Raw genomic sequence first — 21,527 nt, forward strand, 5'->3', positions numbered from 1 at the left:
TATATATATATATATATATATATATATATATATACACATATATATACACATATATATGTATATATATAAAACAGACTGACTGAAGTTGTGTAATTTATAGAAGCTTTTTTAAGAGCTATTTTGATTAAAAAAAAAACGGATTCCTGATTACGTTGATGTAACCGGAAGTTGCGTCAGTATAAAAAAAATATTAAAAAATATACTTTTTTGGAATAACATAAAATCTCTTAGCTGCCGAGAGAATTGCGTGATTTTGTTAAAAAAGAGATTTAAATAAAATATATTTATTTTCAGAGTTGCAAAATGAAGCCATCTTTTCTGCAGGCAGCGCAGAGTCTACCTCCATGGCAGCCGGGGTGGTGATGCACATGTCTGCGAGCTGAACAACTTTTACTCCAGGAGAGATAGGGAGGACTAACAGGCAAAATGTCTCGCCATAGAAATGTTCGAGGTTACAATTACGACGAAGGTAGATAGCTTTCACGTGGAGTTGATTCCTGTTTAAACCTAAAAGCCAGGCCTTAAAGTGCCAAGCAGACTAGCTGCTAAGCTAAACACCGTTGTTTACTATCGCGTTGCTAAAGGCTAAGGCTAGTTTATGCAGTGCTAACAATAATGTTGCTGTTTTGTCACTCTGCAACAAACGCAGTCCAGCTTCATTTTACCCTTCTACCAGTTTACAGATATTAATTACAATTAATATATAGGAAGAAAACAGCTGCTATCAGGCTTGGAGCAATAAAAAAACATTGCTAGCAGCTGCTAAGTGTTTATCATATTGTCTGAAGACCTGATATCCCTATTATATCGTATATGTTAGTTTTTAGCTGATAGATCCTCTGTACATATTGGCTGAAATCGGTAGTTGGTCATCACGGTTTACAAGAATAAACAACATAAATCCCAGATTATAGTTTGTTGTGTATTTCTCAGAATTGCTGACAAAGCAAAGTGACAGCTGTCAAGAATGACAACAGCTTTAGCCTATAAACAACTATTTTTCTTTTTGATTAAACAAGTTAAATAGGCACAGGTTTAACCTCATTTTTTGTTTTGTTTTTCTGACTAGATTTCGAGGATGATGACATGTATGGTCAGTCTGTGGAGGATGACTACTGTATTTCCCCTGCAACAGGTTAGTTGTCTATAATCATTAGTATCCATTGTTCCTCAGTTTGGCTGGCTATATTTGTATTGTACGCCAGCTTCTCAGTTTAAGTAACACAGTTGAGTGCAGAAAAAATAGTTGGTACCTTTTTACTATGCTAAAACTTTCCAAAAGATATTTATTTTATGTTTAAGATGGTACTGATCTTGAACACAAACATTAAAGTTCTAAGAAAACCCACAGAGATATACAATAAAATTTATGATGATTAGGGCTGCAACTAATGATTATTAATCTGTTGATTCATTTTTTGATGAATCAATAAAAAATTGGATCCGAAAAGGTTCCTTAAAAAAAGAGTTTTTACAGAATGTCCACAAGAGGACAAGGGTAGAGCATATTAACACACAGAAATGTTTTTTTTTTATGTTGAATACAAAAGTTTTATATTATATATATATATATATATATATATATATATATATATATATATATGTCTTCATCAGACAATATTGTCCCAAAAGTTAGAAAACTTCTATTTAAAAAAAAAAATACTCTCTTAAAATCTGTGTTTTTTTCATTTCTTTCAGCTTGCACACCTAAATTCGGCCAGTCATATATCAACGGTCATCTGTTAATCAAATTTTTTCGTTCATAGCATCTTGATTCATATGTTGCAGCGAATATACGCAACGGTTGAACTAAGAAATAATCATAGACTTTACCATTGAGTTACGTCCCAGTGCTCACGGAGATGGACGTCTGTGTCTTCAGCAGGCGTAGAGCTAATAGAACTGGTAGCGTTTCGAGGCAAGGGCTCAAACATGTACGGCTGTAAGCCTTCTACACCAAACCAAGCTTCTGCCGCCCTGGCGTCCTCGTCCACAACAACTTAGTCCCTGCTTTCCTCCTCTAAATAAAAAAATGTATGATGGAGGAGACTCATCCGCGACCTCAGGCACAAAACTCTCCTCCTCTTGCATATTTCTGCTGTCCATGGCATTTCTTAAAAGTGTTGTTTCTAAGTCAACAATTTAGTGCCACTTGGTCCCAATGTAATTTCCCATTGGGAACCTTCTAGCGCTAAGTTGCTAACTGGTTAGCAAGATGCTTCCTAGACACCAACCACAACCAAACTTTCTTGCGAACCTTCCACCACATTAATCTCGCCCCTTTGATAAACGACCATGTACATTCACTTTATTCACTCCTGTAAAGTCGGGCACCACTCGGGAGAATTCTGAAATGCAACCGTTGGAATGACCATTTCCCTACGACTTTAAACCTGAGAGGCACAAAAATGCTCTAACATTTGTATTAATGTGCATATTACCATGGAGAGCTGAAATAATTAATTGGATTTATTGATTATTGAAACAATCACACTAATTTAGTAACCGAGGTATCACTAACTAGAGCACAAAAACTATAAAAATATAACAATTGTTGAAATAAAACAACACAAATGTACAGTTTGTGTTCAAAACAACATTTATCCAGAACTTCTGAAGTGACTTTTCTGTGCATTACAGTGAATGTTCTTAATATGTTTTGGGCATTTCCAGGGTATTTAAATTGTGCAATAAATGTTTTTTTTTTTTTTTTTTTTTAAGTTGAAACACTGTTTTATTACATGTATCCTAATTTACATAGTGATAAAGATCCATTGGCTAATCAAAAAAAAAATTCTAAAAAATTCTTAAATTACTCCTACCTGTTCCTCCAGATGTTTCTGTACAGTACAGATGTACAGTTGAAATGCGCGTATAAAAAAAACACATAAAAATAAATATTGGTATCTGAAGTTACCAATTCTGAAACCTCAGATTAAGGCAAGGCAAGTTTATTGGTATGGCACTTTTCAACAAAATAGCTGTGGCAAAAAAAAAAAGCGGTAGATAAAATTTGGTTTAAAGACTGAAATAGTCATTGATCAGTGACGGCGAGTACAATGGTATTGTTGAATATGTCCTTTGTCACTTTTAGAAGAATTCTGACATGTATTTTTATTGGTTATTTAATGAAGGCCTTTTACATAAAACATGATGACATTTGTCACAATTGTATAAAGATATTATACAAATTTTCAGGCTGATTTATATTCAGTCACACACTTAATTTGCTTCTGTCTACAGTAACATTAAAATTCAATTGCTTATGTAATGTCGTTTACTGGCAATAGTATAAAGGTAAGTTCATCCCATCACTGAGTGTGCAGAAAATTCCTCCTCCTGGGTTGGAATTTGGTAAGAGTGGAGAAATTATTACACATAATTATTGAAAAATTATTATTGTTCATAACAGCTTTGTGATCAGTGCAATTTAAAAATAAATAAAAATAGATCAGCCTTTAAGCAAATAAACCTCCTCTCTCTAGCAAATCAGTTCATCTACTCACGCCGAGAGCTTCAAGCACCAAGGGAGGAGCCTTTAGAGGAGGAAGAATGTGAAGATGAGGATGTTCCAATGTCCCCTTGTGTTGACCTCAACATTGACCCTCTTGATCAAGGTACTCGTAATTTTCTACTAATCTTTGTATTCAATAGTTTTTTTTCTTCATTGGGCTTCAGTCAGTCTTGTGTCTGTTCCTTTTTAGCAAAGCTGTTCTCCTGTCTGGACCACATGCGGGAAGTACTGGGAGATGCAGTGCCAGACTCCGTCCTAACCCAGGCTGCCATGAAGTATGGATTTGACCCACAGAAGGCACTGGACGCTGTGCTGTGTGAAGACACTAAAACAGCCCCGGATACCAGAAGTGCAGCTGAAGATCTGCCGGCAGTTGGCCGAGTTGTTCAGGAAAGGATGCCTCTTCCACAGAGAAATAAACAAGACGCCGTGCCTGAGAAAGGTACATCGGTACAGGAATAAAATCTGAAAATCTGTTTTTGCTGATCTGTGCTTAAAAATACATTTTCACAAAGACAAAATTAGTAGAAGTTGACGTTTTTAAACTTTTGTTTGGATTGTATGTTTATGATTAGCTCATAATTATCCAGAATGTTCGAGGATAAAACAGGGCATCTTTGTTTATACATATTTAGCATTTTTTGGTGGGTCAGCTTGTCCCTTTACTGATTGCTGCTATTTATAGCCGGAAAGTTAAGATTCACAGGAATATGAAATATTAAAGGATCGACATGATTTATTACCTGTTCAATTCTGTTCACGCAGGTTTATGGGCTGATAAGAAAAAAACTGCAGGAAAAAAATGTTCTTTTAAAAAAGCTACAGAAAATACTTACATTTGTTTCTCCCTACAATCGCATCTCCCAAGAGAGCATGTTTTAACTGGTATGATGGTGCTTATTTATGATGTACTAATTAACCAGTACAGCTCCAGAGGTTAAGAAATTTGTGACACAATTAAAAATCTTTATTCCTTATTTCAGAAAGGGAAACTCACATGTCATAGATGTATAATGAAATAGGTTTATTGCTTGTAACTTTATGGCTTATACAGGTAATGAAAATCTAAATTTCATGGTACTGGTATAAACTTTTTGTTTTTTCTGGGGGGGGGGTGTCAGAATTTGAATAGAACTTAAGATAATTTACAAAAGATATTTAATCTTTGCTTTCTCCAAATTATGTTCATTTCTATGGACCCAACATTAAGGGCTCGTTTTGCATGAATTACAGCATCAATGAAGAGTAACATGCAGTTAATCAGCATGTGGTTCTGCTGAAGTACCATGGGAGCCCAGGGTGGTTTGAAAACAGAAATTTTCCTGATCAATAAAGCACAGTACCTCCATGTTCTTAGGACTGTGGTCATTTGTATCTCTGCTAGTTTGGGCAGGCACCAAAGTCTGACTAGTAAATAAAATCAACATCTCTATAAAGCTTTTTAGCAGAAGGAATTGTGAAGAGCTCTAATAGTTTCTGGTTAATTGTGTAAACTGTGGTGTTAAAAACCCAGTGGACCAGCCCCCAAACAGATAACGCAGATCCCTAAACCATCAGCCATTGTGGAAACATATGGATTTCTGTGCCTCTCCTGCTTCTCTCTGCTTCTCTCTGGAACTCTGGAACGTTTGTTTACAAATAGCATTGATATTTACTTCTGTCTGAGCTATGGTGATGTCTTTGCACTGGTTCACCATTTGTAGCTCAATTGAACGATTTGGTTTTATGTACATAAAGCTTTTAATTCACTGACTTCAACCTCAGTGCTCTCCTTTTGAAAGACCCCCAAATGTTTGAAAGGATTTAGCTACACAATCCTCGTAAGGCTTCAATTATTCCTGTTACTGGTGAACTTTTTCCTATCACACTTTTTCCTTCTAATTAACTTTCATTAAATATGGTCAGATACATAAATCTGGCTTATAAGCAATAGCTCTTTGTGGCTAACCCTCTCTGTGGAGGATGTGGAGGAAATCTGTCAAGTCAGCATTCTTCCTCCATGGTGCGTAGCTTACTGACCCAGATTCAGAGAAAATTTAGAGCCTCAGGAAAATTTTAGTGTTTTGAATTAATTCATTTTGATATAATATTTAACATTTTCTGACTGAACTTTTGGTTTTCATTATCAGTGAGTCATAACCATCAAAACTACTGGGAGTCAATGCTTGAAAACATATAAATATGGGTGTAATTAATATGGATCTAATATTTCAGTTTCATTTTAAGTAATAAGTGAGAAAATCTGGTCATATTCTAATGTTTTTTAAGCTTTACTTGTACTGGAGATAGATTGGATCTCAGAGCATCCAACCGTCAAGCTAAAAGGCCAGTTTCTGACCAACAGTTGATCTCTTGTTTTCTTTATTTTAAACTGCTGCAACATCTAAAAATATTTTTTATTGTATAAAGTGTATTTAGTTGCATTGAAAATAGATTTTTGGTAATTTTTGTTATTAGTTTGTCTTTGGTTTAAGTAATGATCCATTTAAATCATGCAATTGATTAACAAAGTGCCTTCTTCTTGTTTTCCTCTTTCGTATTGATGGTTGGATTCGTCTGACTTCTGCTTCCTGGTCCCTCTTGTTTGACATCTCTACTTGGCTTTTGTAAGGTAAGGAGCCCAAATATTTCACACAGACAACATATCCAAGGCACATACACCTATCCAGCTGAGCACACTCAACATACAGAGCCTTTTACTGCAACATAAACCTGAGACGATAAAGGACAGCTGCAGCAAGCAAAATGTTAGCGCTGAAAACGATCGTCAGGGCATCAGCTGTGGCACCAGTTTGGCTCAACTCATGTCTGAGCATGAGCGGAAGAATAAATCAGTCGATGATACACGGAGAGGGTTGGATGCTTACTCCTCAAACACTTTATTATCATCCATTTCGCCATTGTCAGCTGCAGCTAATCATTTATCACTTGGAACGCTGGCGTCTTTACCGATGACTTCAGCACAACAAACATCAACTCCCTCAATTCTTTCTGCTTCACTCAGTAATCTGTCATTAAAAACTTCTAATAATATTCCGACAAGCTCCACTCTAACTCCTCCCCCTGGCTTTGGAAGCCTTACTTCCGTCCTGAAAACCGGTCAGCTCTCGGTTGCAGATCCTAAAGGAGGCCCGTCATTGGCTGAGTTAATCCAAGAACACTCAAACCGCAGTCCAAATCTAAATACCTCACTACTGACTTCGGGGGGTGGCTTATCCTCCTTAGGCTGTCAGGGGAATTCTACGCCCTCTCTATCTGACCTTGCTTCACAACATCATATAAGGAGGATTCATTCTGAATCTCAAATAAATGGAAGACCTTTGCTCTCACAGTCGTCCCCTTCTCCGCTTGCCGGGACCGTCACATTGTCAGATCTAGCCCAGCGGCATCAAACCAACAGTGCCTACACTTCTTTCCTGCCCGTCAGCACTGCATCTCAAGCAAACACACTCAAACAACCACCTGGCCTCTCTGAGCTGCCTTCTTTGTCGCTTTTAGTATCTGAACATAAAGGTGAAACCTCAACCACCTCAAATGGGTCACGAGGCACCCTCAGCTCCCTTGTGTCACCAGCAAAACCAGTGAGGGCTGATGTGTTGGCAAAAAGCACTAAAGAGGGTGGAACTAAGCTCACACCTGACCACAAACCACCCCAGAAGGTGTTTAGGCCATCTAGGCCGGTTCAGGCTATTGATCTGAGCACGCTTATGGACCAGGCGACCGGAATGAGCCCTCATCAGCTCCATGGCGACCTGCCCTCACCATCGTCTCCAACTCCTCTTGGCTCTGGGCAAGATTTGTCTGTTTTTGCCAAACCTTCAGTCTTTGCGATCACTTTGTCATTTCAAAGCCACAGACAACGTAGGAGGTTGAGAAAGTTACTGAAAGGAAAAACACAAGGGCAGAAGACAAAACGTAGTTATCAGCCCTTCCTTCTTAAACCACAAAACAAATCCAAAGAGCCATTTCCGCCACTTTTTCCTGTTGTACCTTTCCGTTTTGATTCTCCTTCACCCGATGATATTGTTCGAGCAAATCAAAGCAAAGCTTTTACACGATAAACTCACGGAAAGACTTCAGGTGGTGCTACAGCATCCTGTTTTTTAATGCGTATGATTCGTTTTCATTTTCTGTATTAATAAACAGTTTTTTAGTTGGAGAAAAAGAATGAGCTAAAGAAGATGTGGAAGGGTTGCTTCCATTAGCTTTTTTAGAATATCGCCTAATCAGAGCAGCTGGAGTTAAACATTCGGGACCAAGAGGATGAAATACGTCACCTGATCACTGCAAGACAAAGCTGTATCATTGATTTCTATTTTATGGAATTGTATTAACATATGGATGAAGAATGTTAAAAATACTGGCAGCTGAATTCTTTTTTCTCCTCAAACTTTTTGTAGCCACTAATTTTTTAAGACTTTTTAGATATTTTTCAGTATTTTCTTTTGCCAGCTTTTCTTCAACGTTTCAAAAGTTGAATCTTAGCTTCGTGTTCTTTGGATGCCTGATGATTTTTTTTTTTTTTTTTTTTTTTACATTTTTTCTAGGACTGCAATAAGTTTGATCATAGCAAGAGAAACTAAAGCAACTCTTCTGGCATTTTTTTCTAGCCTGCATGAACTCTTGAGCGAGGGGAAATAAGGGTTGGCTTTGTTTGCAGGTGTGCTGCAGCGATTGGAATATGGATCAGTTAACCATTGTGCTGGTTTTACTGCTGCCTGCGTTTCGAGATCATGAGGTTGACTTTTTGGTTTAGGGGCCACCTGGAGATTTTCCCATAAGAGAACTAGAGTGCAGACACACATGCATACAAAAAATATTCAAACAGAAGACTGAATGCTTTTATGTCTTACATAGTACACCGTAAATAATGGATTTCATTTGAAATGCGAGCATTATATGGCGCAAGTGTTTATAAACAAAACAGATTCCTTTAAAAAAAACATGAGTGTAAAGTGCACTGGATGTTTTTCTCATTTATCGCGTAATGGTTTATGTACATTTTGAAATAAAGCTTATGTTTGTATGCTATGCGTTGGAAAGCATTATTAAGTTTTGAACACATTTAAAACAAAGCTTTATTCCTTATGTTTTAGTTAGGAACTGCAAAATGCACTTTTTGCATTAACTACATATAAGTTAATGTTAAAAAGTTGAGACATTTTTCATTTTTCTTGTAGGCTTTTTATTGGTATAAAAAAGTAACATAAAAACAAATTCTTAGCTTAACAAACAGTTCTGCAAGAGTACTAATGAATCATGCTGCTCTAGTGCAATGCTTGGTAAAGATTTTACCATAACATTTAAAATTGTGTGCTGTCTAAACTACAAATTCTGATGTTTTGCTGAGATTTTGTTTCATAAATCAATACAAAGGGGTGATGTAAAAGGAAAAGTACTTTGTTTTTTTCCAAAGTTTTTAAGAAAAAAATGGTAAAGTGTTCCATGCATTTGAACTACTACTAGACTTTGTGATACTAGTAATATTTGCATCGTTATGAGACCATAAAGTTTAGTTGCAATGTCACAGGTCCTGATCACCTTCTACCACCTGTTAGCTGTCTCTCCTGCATTGCTAGGGGGAAACAGAGCTTCTTATGACTAATTCATCCCTGAGGTTTTCTGAAGCCCTGTCAGTGTTATTAATGGCCTGTTGGCTGCTTAGTAGGTTTGCTGTTGTTCCAGATTTCTTATTTTTAGATTGTGGATCTGGGCTGTGGTTCTCTTTGTTTTTTATAATTTTGTTGGTTCACTAATATTCTCTAAACTAGACTAGTAAACTAGACCCGATCAATGCTCCAGGCCCTAGAACTGGCTGGCCAATCACAACGCAGAGATGTGTTTTGAATTTCTGGATGCAAAGCGAGCGGGGTTTTAAGGATGGGACGACAAAGCTGTGCAATGCTGGAGAAAGCACAACAAGGAAGATGGCAAAAACTATTGAACAGTTCTGGTTTGACTCACCTTTGGAATCAGTTTTGGAAGGTTTAGTATTGGGGTTTTCGTATAAACGTGAGCAGGAAGAGGCTCTACGCTCATTCATTTTTAAGAAGGACGTATTCGCCGTTTTACTAACATGCTGTTTATTTAAACTCCCCACCAGCTTTCTGTCTCGCTTGCTACGTCACAGTCAGCTGTGCTCATTGCTGAGAGTGTTGGCCAATAGGCACAGACATGGTTTGAAAAACAACGGGTTGTTCCCATGAACAATGTTCTGATGTCTCATCATCGGGGCCAGACTAAATTACACATTTAATCTGACATTTAGGCCCTGTCCAAACGAAGTCAAAACGAACACGAAACGCTAATATTTTCCAGAACGTTTGTCGTAAAGACGGAGACGTAAAATAAATGTGAGCGTCCACACGAATGCATGAAAACGCTGCAAAATGTATGCCAGGCCTGTAAGTGGCGCTGTGGTGCCAAAGCAAAAATAGGCGACGAAATGTTGGGCATGCGCACTAATATTTATACATGGTTGCCCTGCGGGTCCATTTTCGTGGTTCAGTCAAATTCAGGTGCTGAATTATGTCGTCGATATTGCTCTGTTCTTCCTAGAGATATTCCAGAAGAAGAAGATTCTGTTGTAAGCCCGACAGCAGGGTGAGTAGCATGAGCAGCAACCATTCAACACAGTACGGCGCCATTGTTGTTGTGATACTGTGTCGCGCATGCGTGTTTAGAGGCGACGCTATGACGCATGCGTGTAAGAAAAAAAATGTGGTTAGAGCTTAAAGATGGAAACGCGAAAACGGCATTTCAAAATCTTCCCACTCTGAAGGCTGAATAAAAAAAAAGATCGTTTACAAACCCCCGAAACGCAGGCTTCGTATGGATGAGAGGCTGGTTTGGTGAAAAATTTGTGCGTTTAGGCCAGAGTTTGGCTTCATGTGGATGGGGCCTTAGTCTGGTTTATCAGACTATCTCTAAACATGTCTCAGATTACTTCATTCTAATGGAATAAAATTACAAAAAGAGTAGATACTAAGAATGGGTTTTTGAAGCAGTGAACGTGTGATACATGAATAAAAACACCCAAAACCTTTTTTGTAAAACAGAAAAGTTGTAATTTAATTCCACTCTACAATAATTTACTTCTCTGTGTTCATCTATCAAATAAAGCCTTAAATAAATACATTGACTTTTCTCTTTATAATTGGTTCTAAATGTGCCAATCACTGATTCCCTGTCTTAATAGATCCTGACATTCTGATTCCAATTTTGACCCACAGGGATTCATTTTTATAACCGACACTGTCAGTTGTTATAGGATCACAAGAAAGAAGATATTTCAATCTTATCTTGCTTAAAAAGCATTATTAATTGCCTGCAAAACAATATATTCTGAAATAACTGCTCTCAAATATATGTTAAAGGCATTAACAGTGGGTGTTTTTTTTTTAGAGCTTGTAGAACAGATTGGTGGAAAAGATTGGTTTCACATCTAAGTATCAGCCTATCAAGATCTTCCTCAGTTAAGAAAATCGATTGGCCGGCTGACCAATCGGTAAACCCCTAGTTCTAAATACTTATAAAAGGCACTGTAAAAAAGCTGCATCTGTAGGATTGTGTTTTTACACCTTAAAATATGCAGCTATATTGGTTTGGCTGTCAAGATCTCATTGGTGTTCATTAGATAAAGACTTGTTTCACTTTTGTGTTTTAACTGGAGATCTGTATTTGGGTATAAAAAAACTGGTTTAATTTAGTTTGTGTAGACTTTATATAGAGTGGGAAGTTATCTAAGTGTTATCAGCCTTCAGGGTGTCAGACTGAGACTCTGACAAAAAATAAACACTACAGCGTAGATGAAGGTAAAAATTACTTGTCTAACAGGTTTTTTTCAAAGTGTAAACAGGAGGGGAGTGGAGGGGGGGCTGGTGTTGGAAAGAAAGTCATTTAAATGGTGGTTAAGGTCTCTTTATTAGTAATGATTTGTGTGTTTTTTTATTGTTTTATAACTAAAAAAGTGAGACCTTGATTAATAAGTGGGTGTGTCCAGCAACTGTTCTGTCCCTTTGTCTGAAGGCAGGTCTGTGTGTGGGTTTGAGCAGGAAGCTGCAGTCTTGGAGAAAATGTCAGCCCAGGCGCACATCAGCTCAACCCAGCAGCCGATCATCTTACTTTGTGTCTGTCTTTGTGTGTGTGTGTGTGTGTCTTTTACACCACCTACGTAGGAAAATCTGATCACGTCTCTCGACTTTCACAGCTTTGACAAAGGCTATGGTAGATGAAATCATTTTTCGTCTTTACAGGCTCTGCATTTCTGCAAGGCGTATATACATGTTGCACAAACACTGTTGTTTGTGAAGTGGTGCCAACACTGGAAAATACCTTTTTTTTTTTCAAACTCTCTCCAAGTGGTCAAAGATCGCAGGTGCATTTAGTCTTACATGTCAGCATCAGTGCTGCTTTGTTGTGGTGTATGATGCAGAGAGGATAAATTGACTAAGAGGGAAACATGGGCTTTGACCTATATGGAAAAACAGGCATTCAAGTGTTGGTTGAATACCAATTGTCTTTTTACGGGTTAAATTGTCAGAAGTAGTTCTATGCTCATTGAGCTTCATTGGACAAACTATCAGTTGGACTTTTTTCTCTGCACCTCATGCTTCTGTTAGTTTTAGATTAGATATGTTGCTAATCTTTCGTATTAATGAGCTGCAGTGGTGCAGAGGTATTTGGCTTTCCAGCTGAATTAATAATGTCACTGTGTAAATCAAAGATTAACATGACTATACATCTTCTTTTGGCATTTGACCAATTAGATGAGCCCTTGAATGATATGTTACCTACTTTAAATTAAGTAAAAAAAAAGATAAGTAAAAAAAAAAGGTAAAAAGCTATGGGAAAATAAAAAAGTAAAGTTAATAAGCCTCATTAACAATTATATATAGGTTTACAAACAAAAAAATAAGTGCCTGTATCAGCATTAATGCCTTTAAGGTTATGTTGTACCAAACAAAATGTGCTTATTTTACTCTGAGTGTTTTCATGAATTTCTTACAGAAGCACTTTTGTTATTTTCCTTGTTATTTCATTGATATTCATTTTTGCCATCAAAATATCCATATTTTTCGAATGTTACAAAGGTAATAAGGTCTTGTCCTGGATACCGATAACACTATTTGCTTGAGATTTTCAAAGTATTTCACTGAATGCACTATAAAGAGTTAAATACCAGAATCTGAGAGCTGTGAAATAAGCAGTTTATAGCAACAAATCACTGCATTTGAAAATAAGCAGAGTGATGCAAAGAATATGAAAATTGTGACGATTATGGCATGTTATATTGGTCCAGATACTTTGATGCAGTTCACCCAACTAATTTATGCAAAATAAAAATCGTAAGTACATGTTCGGCAATTATCTTTATTTTTTCAGTTTTAAACCAAGTTGAATCGGCATATCTTTAGAATGATGATCCACTTTGTCCTTTCAGTCAATTTGAAGGTGTTTCAGGAAGTAATTCTTAAAACAGATACAATGTTTATCTTTATTGCTCCTAATAGGTGGCATTTTTGGATGATTGAGTTTGGCTGTTATATATAACAATAAACAACTAAATGATCTATGGTAACAGACTTTCAAGTTTTAGTTTTTTAGAATTGCTTTTGTGAAAAGAAGCAAAGCAATGGATTTATTATCCTTAACACCTACAGTGCAGTTTATTTTTGAAACTAATTGGTTTTTAAAGTGTAAAACAGCATACAGGCATTGTTTTACTGGTAGGACAAATGACTCTAAATAAATGAACATTAAGTAAAACCTGAGCATTAAACACCAGACATTACTTACTGGGACTTAATGTGATATCTTCATGGTTTCATAACTTTATGAAACTTCTTATTTTCATAAAGAAACTACTTATGATTATTGAAATATGACAGCCTTGTTTTCCTTAAGTATGTTTCTCCTGTACTTTCCTTGGTAATTCTGAGTTTCTAAAAAAAATATATACGGTATACATAAAACGAGGCTGTAACTCACAATGTAAGTCACTGTTTGCATTTAATAGTTAATTTTCTGTTTTTAAAACTTCATTAAGGTTGAATAAAACGTAGAAAAAATGCCACTTATGTCAAACATCACTAAGACAGCTGGATTTGCTTGCTATTAAGGTTCAGTGATAATGTATTTCTCCATGCTAAATAATCCTACAGAAATCAAACATTCTCACTAGTAGCAATAATGTTTTGTTGACATAAAAAAATAGAGGTGACTTTGCATGTGGCAGCCATGTTGGTAAAAGTGAAAAGTTTTGGCGCCACTTTCCAAATATCTGGATGTTTTTATTATAGTTTATTTATTTATTTTTTTTATTCTAAAGTTCAGACTCCTAACCTTGTTAGTTTCCCTTTAAAGCTTCATGCATTATGACAACATTGAAGTATTTTATGAAATAAATGTGGCATAAGCAGCAAATTATTGTTTTTCTCTCAAAAAGTTGAATTAGGGTTTTCAGATGGAGCATTTTCCATTGGTTATTAGTATAGACAATTAACATGTATAACTCTTCTGTCGCTCATGAAAACAGATCCAATGTCAGAAATGTTTTATCAGTTTATCAGTGCTGCTGATTGTTTAAAACTGAGTTTATAAATTCACCTTTTTTATTTTTTTTTTATAAAAGGATAAAAAAGTCAGGAGATTGGAGGGATGAGAATATATAAGATTGTTTGTTTAAATCTGTTTTTGAATCAGATATTTGGATTATGATGGTAGGTGAATTAAATTGACCCGATGTTTAATCTTTAGCTCTGAAGAAAATAATTGTTTATATTTTTATGTTTTTGCCATTTTGGTGATGTTATCTCAAAGGTTTAATACATAGTAAAACATAAACTTTGCTTCCCTTCTGCAGTGTATTTCCAGAAAGACAAATTACCTGATTGGTATTTCAAATGAATTTTGGAATGCAGTGACAAAACGTAAAGATTTTTCACTCTATGCCATAAGTTTATGGCCATCTATTTGATTCCAGCTTTATTTACGCATTGAATGACAGTCTTTGTGCATTTTAATGAAGTTGTTATGAGTCAAAGATGAGTGTCTGATGAGTAGGTGGGAGAAGGGGATGTTAAGACGGCTTCTGACATGTTCACAGGTGGTAATGTCTTTTTTTGTGTTTATGTGACTCATTTTGAAAAGGGGTCATAAAGGTCCTGCTCATAGCTTTTCCCTCAGGCACTAGTCTCGTTTCCTTAGCAATCATTTTCATTCATATCTTTGGTGTTTCATTATGAATGAAATTTTATTCCCAAGCAATGTCATATATTTTCTTATATTTTGCTCCTTAAAGTAGATTAACTTTAACAGAACAAAAGTGATATAGTTTTAATTTCTTTACTGTACGACAGAAACTACAGGTTCTGTTCGTCTGAGGTTCTTCACTTTGTTGTTAAATTAGACTAAGCATTTTATTCTTAATCAATTGCTGAAAGTATTTTTTGAGAACCTTTAAAGAGTTTCTTAAAACCCCAAAGTGTACATGCATAGCCTCAGTATAGGTAGCATTGTTTTGAAGCTCTGAGTGTGATCAGACTCGTTGGGTGACCTGTCACAAGGTTACATTTTGGTTGTAATTTTGGCCCATTGCTCCAGATGGAACATATACTACCTAATTTAGTTTGTAGACTTTCTTGCTCACATTTAGCTCAGCCCTTGTGTTTTCTGAGGGATTGAGTTTAGGGCACGCCTAGTTCTTAATCTACTTTGAAAATTTGGTTATGTGTCGAGACCTGGTTGTGCGTTAGGCTTCACCCTTTTGGCTGATATCCTGAGGTGTTGCTTCAGTTTTTTCTTTATGATATACTATGCTCATTAGTTTGAGAAGTGCATCACTCTTTCCTGTTGCGAGCCATCCCCACAGCATGATGCTGCCCCCACATTACTTCACCGTTAGGATGAAGTTCTCAGTGTTGAGGCTTACTCTTTTTCCACCAGATGTAACATTGGTCATTGTTGCTTTATGTTAACTTGCATCAGATGACCTCTAATAATTAAGAGATCTCTTCTCTACTCTTCTAAGCTTGAATCTATGCCTGTTGCGTTTATAAATACTGGTTAATAATTAATGTTAATAATTATAATAATTGAGCTTTATTGATCTCACATTGGAGAAATTTACCTCTGCATTTAACCCATCTCCTTCGGGAGCAGTGGGCTGCCATTCAGTGGCGCCCGGGGAGCAGTGTGGGGTTAAGGGTCTTGCTCAGGGACCCAGAGTGCACGCTGTGGGGATCGAACCAGATACTTGCAACCTTCTCAGAGTACAAGCACACTCCCAACGGCAGAGTGTGGCAGTGAGCTTGTCGCAGATATTTTTGTTTTATGGTTAATTTTGAAGCGTGGTCTGCGCTATGTTATTCCACGCCGCAACACAAGGGGAACAATCACAAACTAGCTGTGGATCTAGATAAGGCAGAGGCAGCAAGGAAGTGGGTGCAAGTTTGTGCGACAGCTGAGGGACATGAGGGCCAAAAAGTGTGGGAATCCAGGTGGAAAAAGGGTTCCAGCGTTCTCGCGCACCTCGCTCTTCTAGCTGGTCCAACTTAGCGAGTCGTTTTCCACAATAGCGGTCATACAAGCAAAACAAGCCGTTAAGGTACCAAACAGGAAATACGGAAGAGCGGATATAGATTTGACCAATCAGAGGCCTCCTGTCTGCGACACTGTCTGCGTTCACCTCAATTTTGGAGAGGTGCAGCAGAGTGTCTTACATTTGCATTCACTGTGACACACATGCAGACGACCTGGTTTCTAAGTATAAATCAGCCTTTAACCACTAGGCCAACACTCCCCCTTTCATCCACCTTATTATAATAGTATTCATTTCACTCTGGACAATAAACATTTCTTACTAGCTTTAGCGAGCAATTGCATGGGGACCTTTGCTTTGTTTTGCAGTTAATATTCACATTTAGCTTTAAAACATGTCCATCTCTGACCATAAACCCATCCCTCCCATAAATGTATGATAGCTTGGCGTACTAATGGTGCTTATGACTGTTTGAACACCTGACTGTGGCGTCGCCAGGCGTCTGGAGATTGAACCAAAGAAGATCCAGAGCTGTGAAGGCCCACCTTTCTTATTTCATCCACTCGATGTTATATTTTATCCATTTAGTCAAACTAGGAGCTTAAGTTGTTGCCATCAAAAGGACATTTTCTAGGTGACTAGTATGAGCCCTACTCATTGTGTGTTAACTTTTCTCTTTGGAAAAAGCAATAAAAAATGATCTAAGTTAAAAAAAAAAAGTATTAATGATCCAAGCTGGCCTAAAAAAAAAGTAAAAAAAGTTTGATTTAAAGGCCTGGCAGTATACAGGTGCTGGTCATAAAATTAGAATATCATGAAAAAGTAGATTGATTTCAGTAATTCCATTTAAAAAGTGAAACTTGTATATTATATTCATACATTACATACAAACTCATATATTTCAGATGTTTATTTTGTTTAATTTTGATGATTACAAATGACAACAAATGAAAATCTCAAATTCATCATATCAGAAAATTAGAATATTACTGAAGACCAATAAAAACAAAGGATTTATAGAAATGTTGGCCAACTGAAAAGTATGAACATGAAAAGTATGAACATGTACAGCACTCAGTATTTAGTTGGGCCTCCTTTGGCCTGTATTACTGCAGCAATGCGGCGTGGCATGGAGTCGATCAGTCTGTGGCACTGCTCAGGTGTTATGATAGCCCAGGTTGCTCTAATAGTGGCTTTTAGCTCTTCTGAATTGTTGGGTCTGGTGTATTGCATCTTCTTCTTCACAATACCCCATAGATTTTCTATGGGGTTAAGGTCAGGAGAGTTTGCTGGCCAATTAAGAACAGGGATACCATGGTCCTTCAACCAGGTACTGGTAGCTTTGGCACTGTGTGCAGGTGCCAAGTGCTGTTGGAAAATGAAATCTGCATCTCCAAAAAGTTGGTCAGCTGCAGGAAGCATGAAGTGCTCTAAAACTTCCTGGTATGTGGCTGCGTTGAACCTGGACCTCAGAAAACACAATGGACCAACACCAGCAGATGACATGGCACCCCAAACCATCACTGACTGTGGAAACTTTACACTGGACTTCAAGCAACGTGGATGAAGTGCCTCTCTTCTTTTCCTCCAGACTCTGGGACCTTGATTTCCAAAGGAAATGCAAAATTTACTTTCATCAGAGAATATGACTTTGGACCACTCACCAGCAGTCCAGTCCTGTTTCTCTTTAGCCCAGGCAAGACGCTTCTGACGCTGTCTGTGGTTCAAGAGTGGCTTGACACAAGGAATGCGACAGCAGAAACCCATGTCTTTCATACGTCTGTGTGTGGTGGTTCTTGAAGCACTCACTCCAGCTGCAGTCCACTCTTTGTGAATCTCCCCCACATTTTTGAATGGGTTTTGTTTCACAATCCTCTCCAGGGTGCGGTTATCTCTCTTGCTTGTACACTTTTTTCGACCACATCTTTTCCTTCCCTTCGCCCCTCTATTAATGTGCTTGGACACTGAGCTCTGTGAACAGCCAGCCTCTTTAGCGATGACCTTTTGTGTCTTGCCCTCCTTGTGCAAGGTGTCGATGGTCGTCTTTTGGACAACTGTCAAGTCAGCAGTCTTCCCCATGATTGTGTAGCCTATAGAACTAGACTGAAAGACCATTTAAAGGCTTTTGCAGGTGGTTTGAGTTAATTAGCTGATTAGAGTGTGGCACCAGGGGCCATCAATTTTGAACCTTTTCACAATATTCTAATTTTCTGATATGATGAATTTGAGATTTTCATTTGTTGTCATTTGTAATCATCAAAATTAAACAAAATAAACATCTGAAATATATGAGTTTGTATGTAATGTATGAATATAATATACAAGTTTCACTTTTTAAATGGAATTACTGAAATCAATCTACTTTTTCATGATATTCTAATTTTATGACCAGCACCTGTAAATAAAGTCATTTTTGTGCAGTGAATTTAAATATCTGATTTTGAGCTGTACTTCTTAAAATTGAAAAGCAGTTATTACATACTTACAGAGCTTAGCTATAGTGTAAACATGCATATGAAGTCCTCCCTGCAAGCAGTGACTCAAATGTTTCCCCACTTTCCCCCCAACACGTTTCACCATCTTGTAAAGTCTGGTGCTATACTTGCAAAGCTTTTAGCGGCCTCAAGTGGTAAGCACAGTACAATTCTTGAATTCCACTTTCTCTTTTCTTTTTATTAAAGTAATAATAGGTAAGTAAATACACTAAAAGGTTGTTTTATGTTGAACAAAAGAGATAATCAACTTATTGCAGTGTGTTTAGTTTTAAAATGAATGTTAAAAATGACTAATTATCAGAAATTAAACTTTAATTGTTTTATTTGGAGATCTTACATCAGACACATCCTTCCTTCCATGCTTTACATCGTTATGTGCACAACTATATTCTAAAAAGTTTTGCTCTTCTATAAATATATATATTTTTTTACATTTTGTCTTTCTGTTGCCTCTACTTTTTATCTGCGCTGCAATGTTTATTTGAGGGGGGGATGGGATGTTCCTTGTTTGCATATCCTGGGCGTACTCCTTTTATGCTGCTCCAAGTCAGGCCCTTAAGGCCAAAGTGTGCTGATGACTAACTGCAAGGGTCCTCTTTTCAAAAGAAATCCTGGATGGGAGCATGCCAAATGTCTACCTCATAGTCTAAACAGTGAAAAGAGATCCTGCTCAGATCGTCAAACTATGGATGTGCAGGAGAGCTGTTTTAAGCCAACCTGCGGTTAAACGCTGCCCTGAGGCCGGGTACTTAAAACAAGATAAACAACAAAAAAAGCCCTTACTGCTCATTGTTTGCTAAAGCATTAAAAGTTTTCACACAGCCCCATGTTTGTTGATTATGTCGAAGGTTGTTTTTTTTGCCTAAGTTATGGGAGATGTGTCATATCTGATGGATCAAAAAGATGGTTGAATTAACGTCTTTAAAAATGCAACTCAGGAAATTCTTAAAGCTGATAATTCCTTTAAAGTTTTCCATTGATAGTATCTGATAAGTTCAACAACTATGCTTTAGAAACACTTAAAAATTGTTATATCTGGTCTTGTTTCTTTTTTTGGTAATACTTTAATGTTCCAGATAAATAGACCAGTTTTCAAGTCAAGCAAAGATGGGGGCAAAACTTTTATTGCAGTTTTCACATATTACATGACCCTATGTTTGATCAGAAATTAAATTACTTTTGATATATCTTTTTTAGAGGGGTCAAAAAATCTGACTTCTTCACAAGCTTCAACCAGATATGATTATTGTCTGATATGTAGAATAAAGAAACAATTTCAATGAAATCCTGTCTGACAACACGAAGAAGGAAGACGGGTTTTAAATACCAACACATTATGCCCTGATTTAAAGAAAATAAAAGAGAAGAAGCAAAGCCATTAACATCTGCCTATCTGGGAAGGGGGACAAAGCCATTTCCAGGGCTTGGGGGTGGTGGGGTTATATAATGATTCAACAATAAGAGAGACTGTCTAGAAGAAGCTCCTAAAGAAAACTCAAATGTAAATACAGTTACTGATCAAAAAGAATATAAAACCTGACATTTACCAAAAAACTTGATATTTTTAGAAGTGTCTTCTAATTTTAGAAAAGAAACACCACAGGATTACTACAAATGCACCAACAGCAAATTGACAGAAAATCCTGAATAACCTTACAATCAATATGTAACTGTGTGCAAAAGCATAATTGGCTCATGTAGCAGGACATTAATCCAAGTGTCGCCACAAACGTTCACCTCTATTTGCTTCTAACGACTTTTGGAGGGCTTAGTCACAGTCTAAGCTTAAGTACAACTGAGAAGCTGTGATACGACATCAAACAGGCAGTTCATGCTAAAAAGTCACCCAGTGTGTCTTAATTTAACCGTTTATGTAAATCATAGAATATAGATTTGTCAAGGATTCAAAGGGTTTGCTGGCAAAGCTAGTTTTAGGTTGTTTTTTTTACAAAGGGGCTCGTTCTCTGATAGCTTTTCCATCCCTCATTTAATAGTCTAGGTTTAAAAACTACATGCGTGCATCTTGTATTAAGTTATCTCTCTCTGAAAGTGGTTTCTTTGTCGATTAAAGTGATGATGGTGACCTAAAACCTGAAGAAGGGGAAATCTGTAAGGAGGCAAAGACTTTCAAGCTTTAGAGATATGGCTGCAGTCCTCAGTTAACTCGTTTGTTCGTGTTTTCTTCTGATATGAAGGTTTGATCTGAAACAAACAGGACTGTGTGTGTTGACTCTCTAGTTCGTTTTATCAGGGGTTATGGAAACATCAGCACTCTTTATTTTATAGGGACAAGGAAAAACCCCAGCTGCAGGGAAATGGTGAAATTCCCCACCGAAATCTATGCTGTCTCATGTTGCACATTTGGAAGTTATATGAAACATGAGATTCGGTGTTAACCATCATCCTAAGTCTTTATTTAGTTGCCTATATGTCAGGATGATTCCTTTTGATTGTGGCACACAAGATAAATATTCACTGCTTTTACTTTTACTTGCTGATATGGATCAGTTTGTTGCAATAGATTGTATGCCTACAGCACACCTCTAACTTTATGAAGGAAAAAGGTCCTCATCAGAGAGCAGTGAGTTGCATATGCCTTTCAGAGAGCAAGGGACTTTTTCTTAAATTCAGGACGAGTCATTCAGAGAATGCTTGGTTAGAGAAAGTCCATTAATATTCTGTTGAATCACACTTCTTTCTTCTCATTTTCCCCCAGGGTACTTTTTCATGTATTGATATATGTGTTTAATTAAATCTACATGTGGAAGAAAATAAGTCATTGTTGAATGTTGCAGTAAACTGATTTAGATCTATTTAGTTATATCAAAGAAGAAAGGTTTCTCTGGCTGCTTTTTAAAGTATAAACAAAATAACCGTCCAGATTCTTCTAACCTGTGAGTAAAAAAAAAAAAGCTTTCACCTCCGTTTCTGCACTTGCTGAGGTGACACCTTTTCAAAAGAGATTCATTCTGTGAAA

At 37.0% G+C, this 21,527-nt stretch overlaps 1 protein-coding gene across 2 annotated transcripts in view; it reads left to right on the forward strand.

Moving 5' to 3' along the window:
• Positions 1–335: 335 nt before the first annotated feature.
• hbs1l (HBS1 like translational GTPase) overlaps positions 336–21,527 on the forward strand; it is a 37,276-nt gene continuing 16,084 nt past the window's right edge. Inside the window, exons 1-5 of one of the 2 annotated variants that reach the window (XM_015394508.1) lie at positions 336–469; positions 1,070–1,135; positions 3,486–3,617; positions 3,705–3,956; positions 6,131–8,449. In XM_015394508.1, the coding sequence (XP_015249994.1) occupies positions 427–469; positions 1,070–1,135; positions 3,486–3,617; positions 3,705–3,956; positions 6,131–7,575 (1,938 nt within the window). In that variant the 5' untranslated portion in view covers positions 336–426 and the 3' untranslated portion in view covers positions 7,576–8,449. Of the gene's footprint in view, positions 470–1,069; positions 1,136–3,485; positions 3,618–3,704; positions 3,957–6,130; positions 8,450–21,527 lie in introns of those variants that run through there. The other variant, XM_015394507.1, reaches the window with a different exon arrangement.

This window comes from Cyprinodon variegatus, unplaced genomic scaffold (genome assembly GCF_000732505.1).
Source record: "Cyprinodon variegatus isolate N-32 unplaced genomic scaffold, C_variegatus-1.0 Scaffold690, whole genome shotgun sequence".
NCBI classification, from domain to species: Eukaryota; Metazoa; Chordata; class Actinopteri; order Cyprinodontiformes; family Cyprinodontidae; genus Cyprinodon; species Cyprinodon variegatus.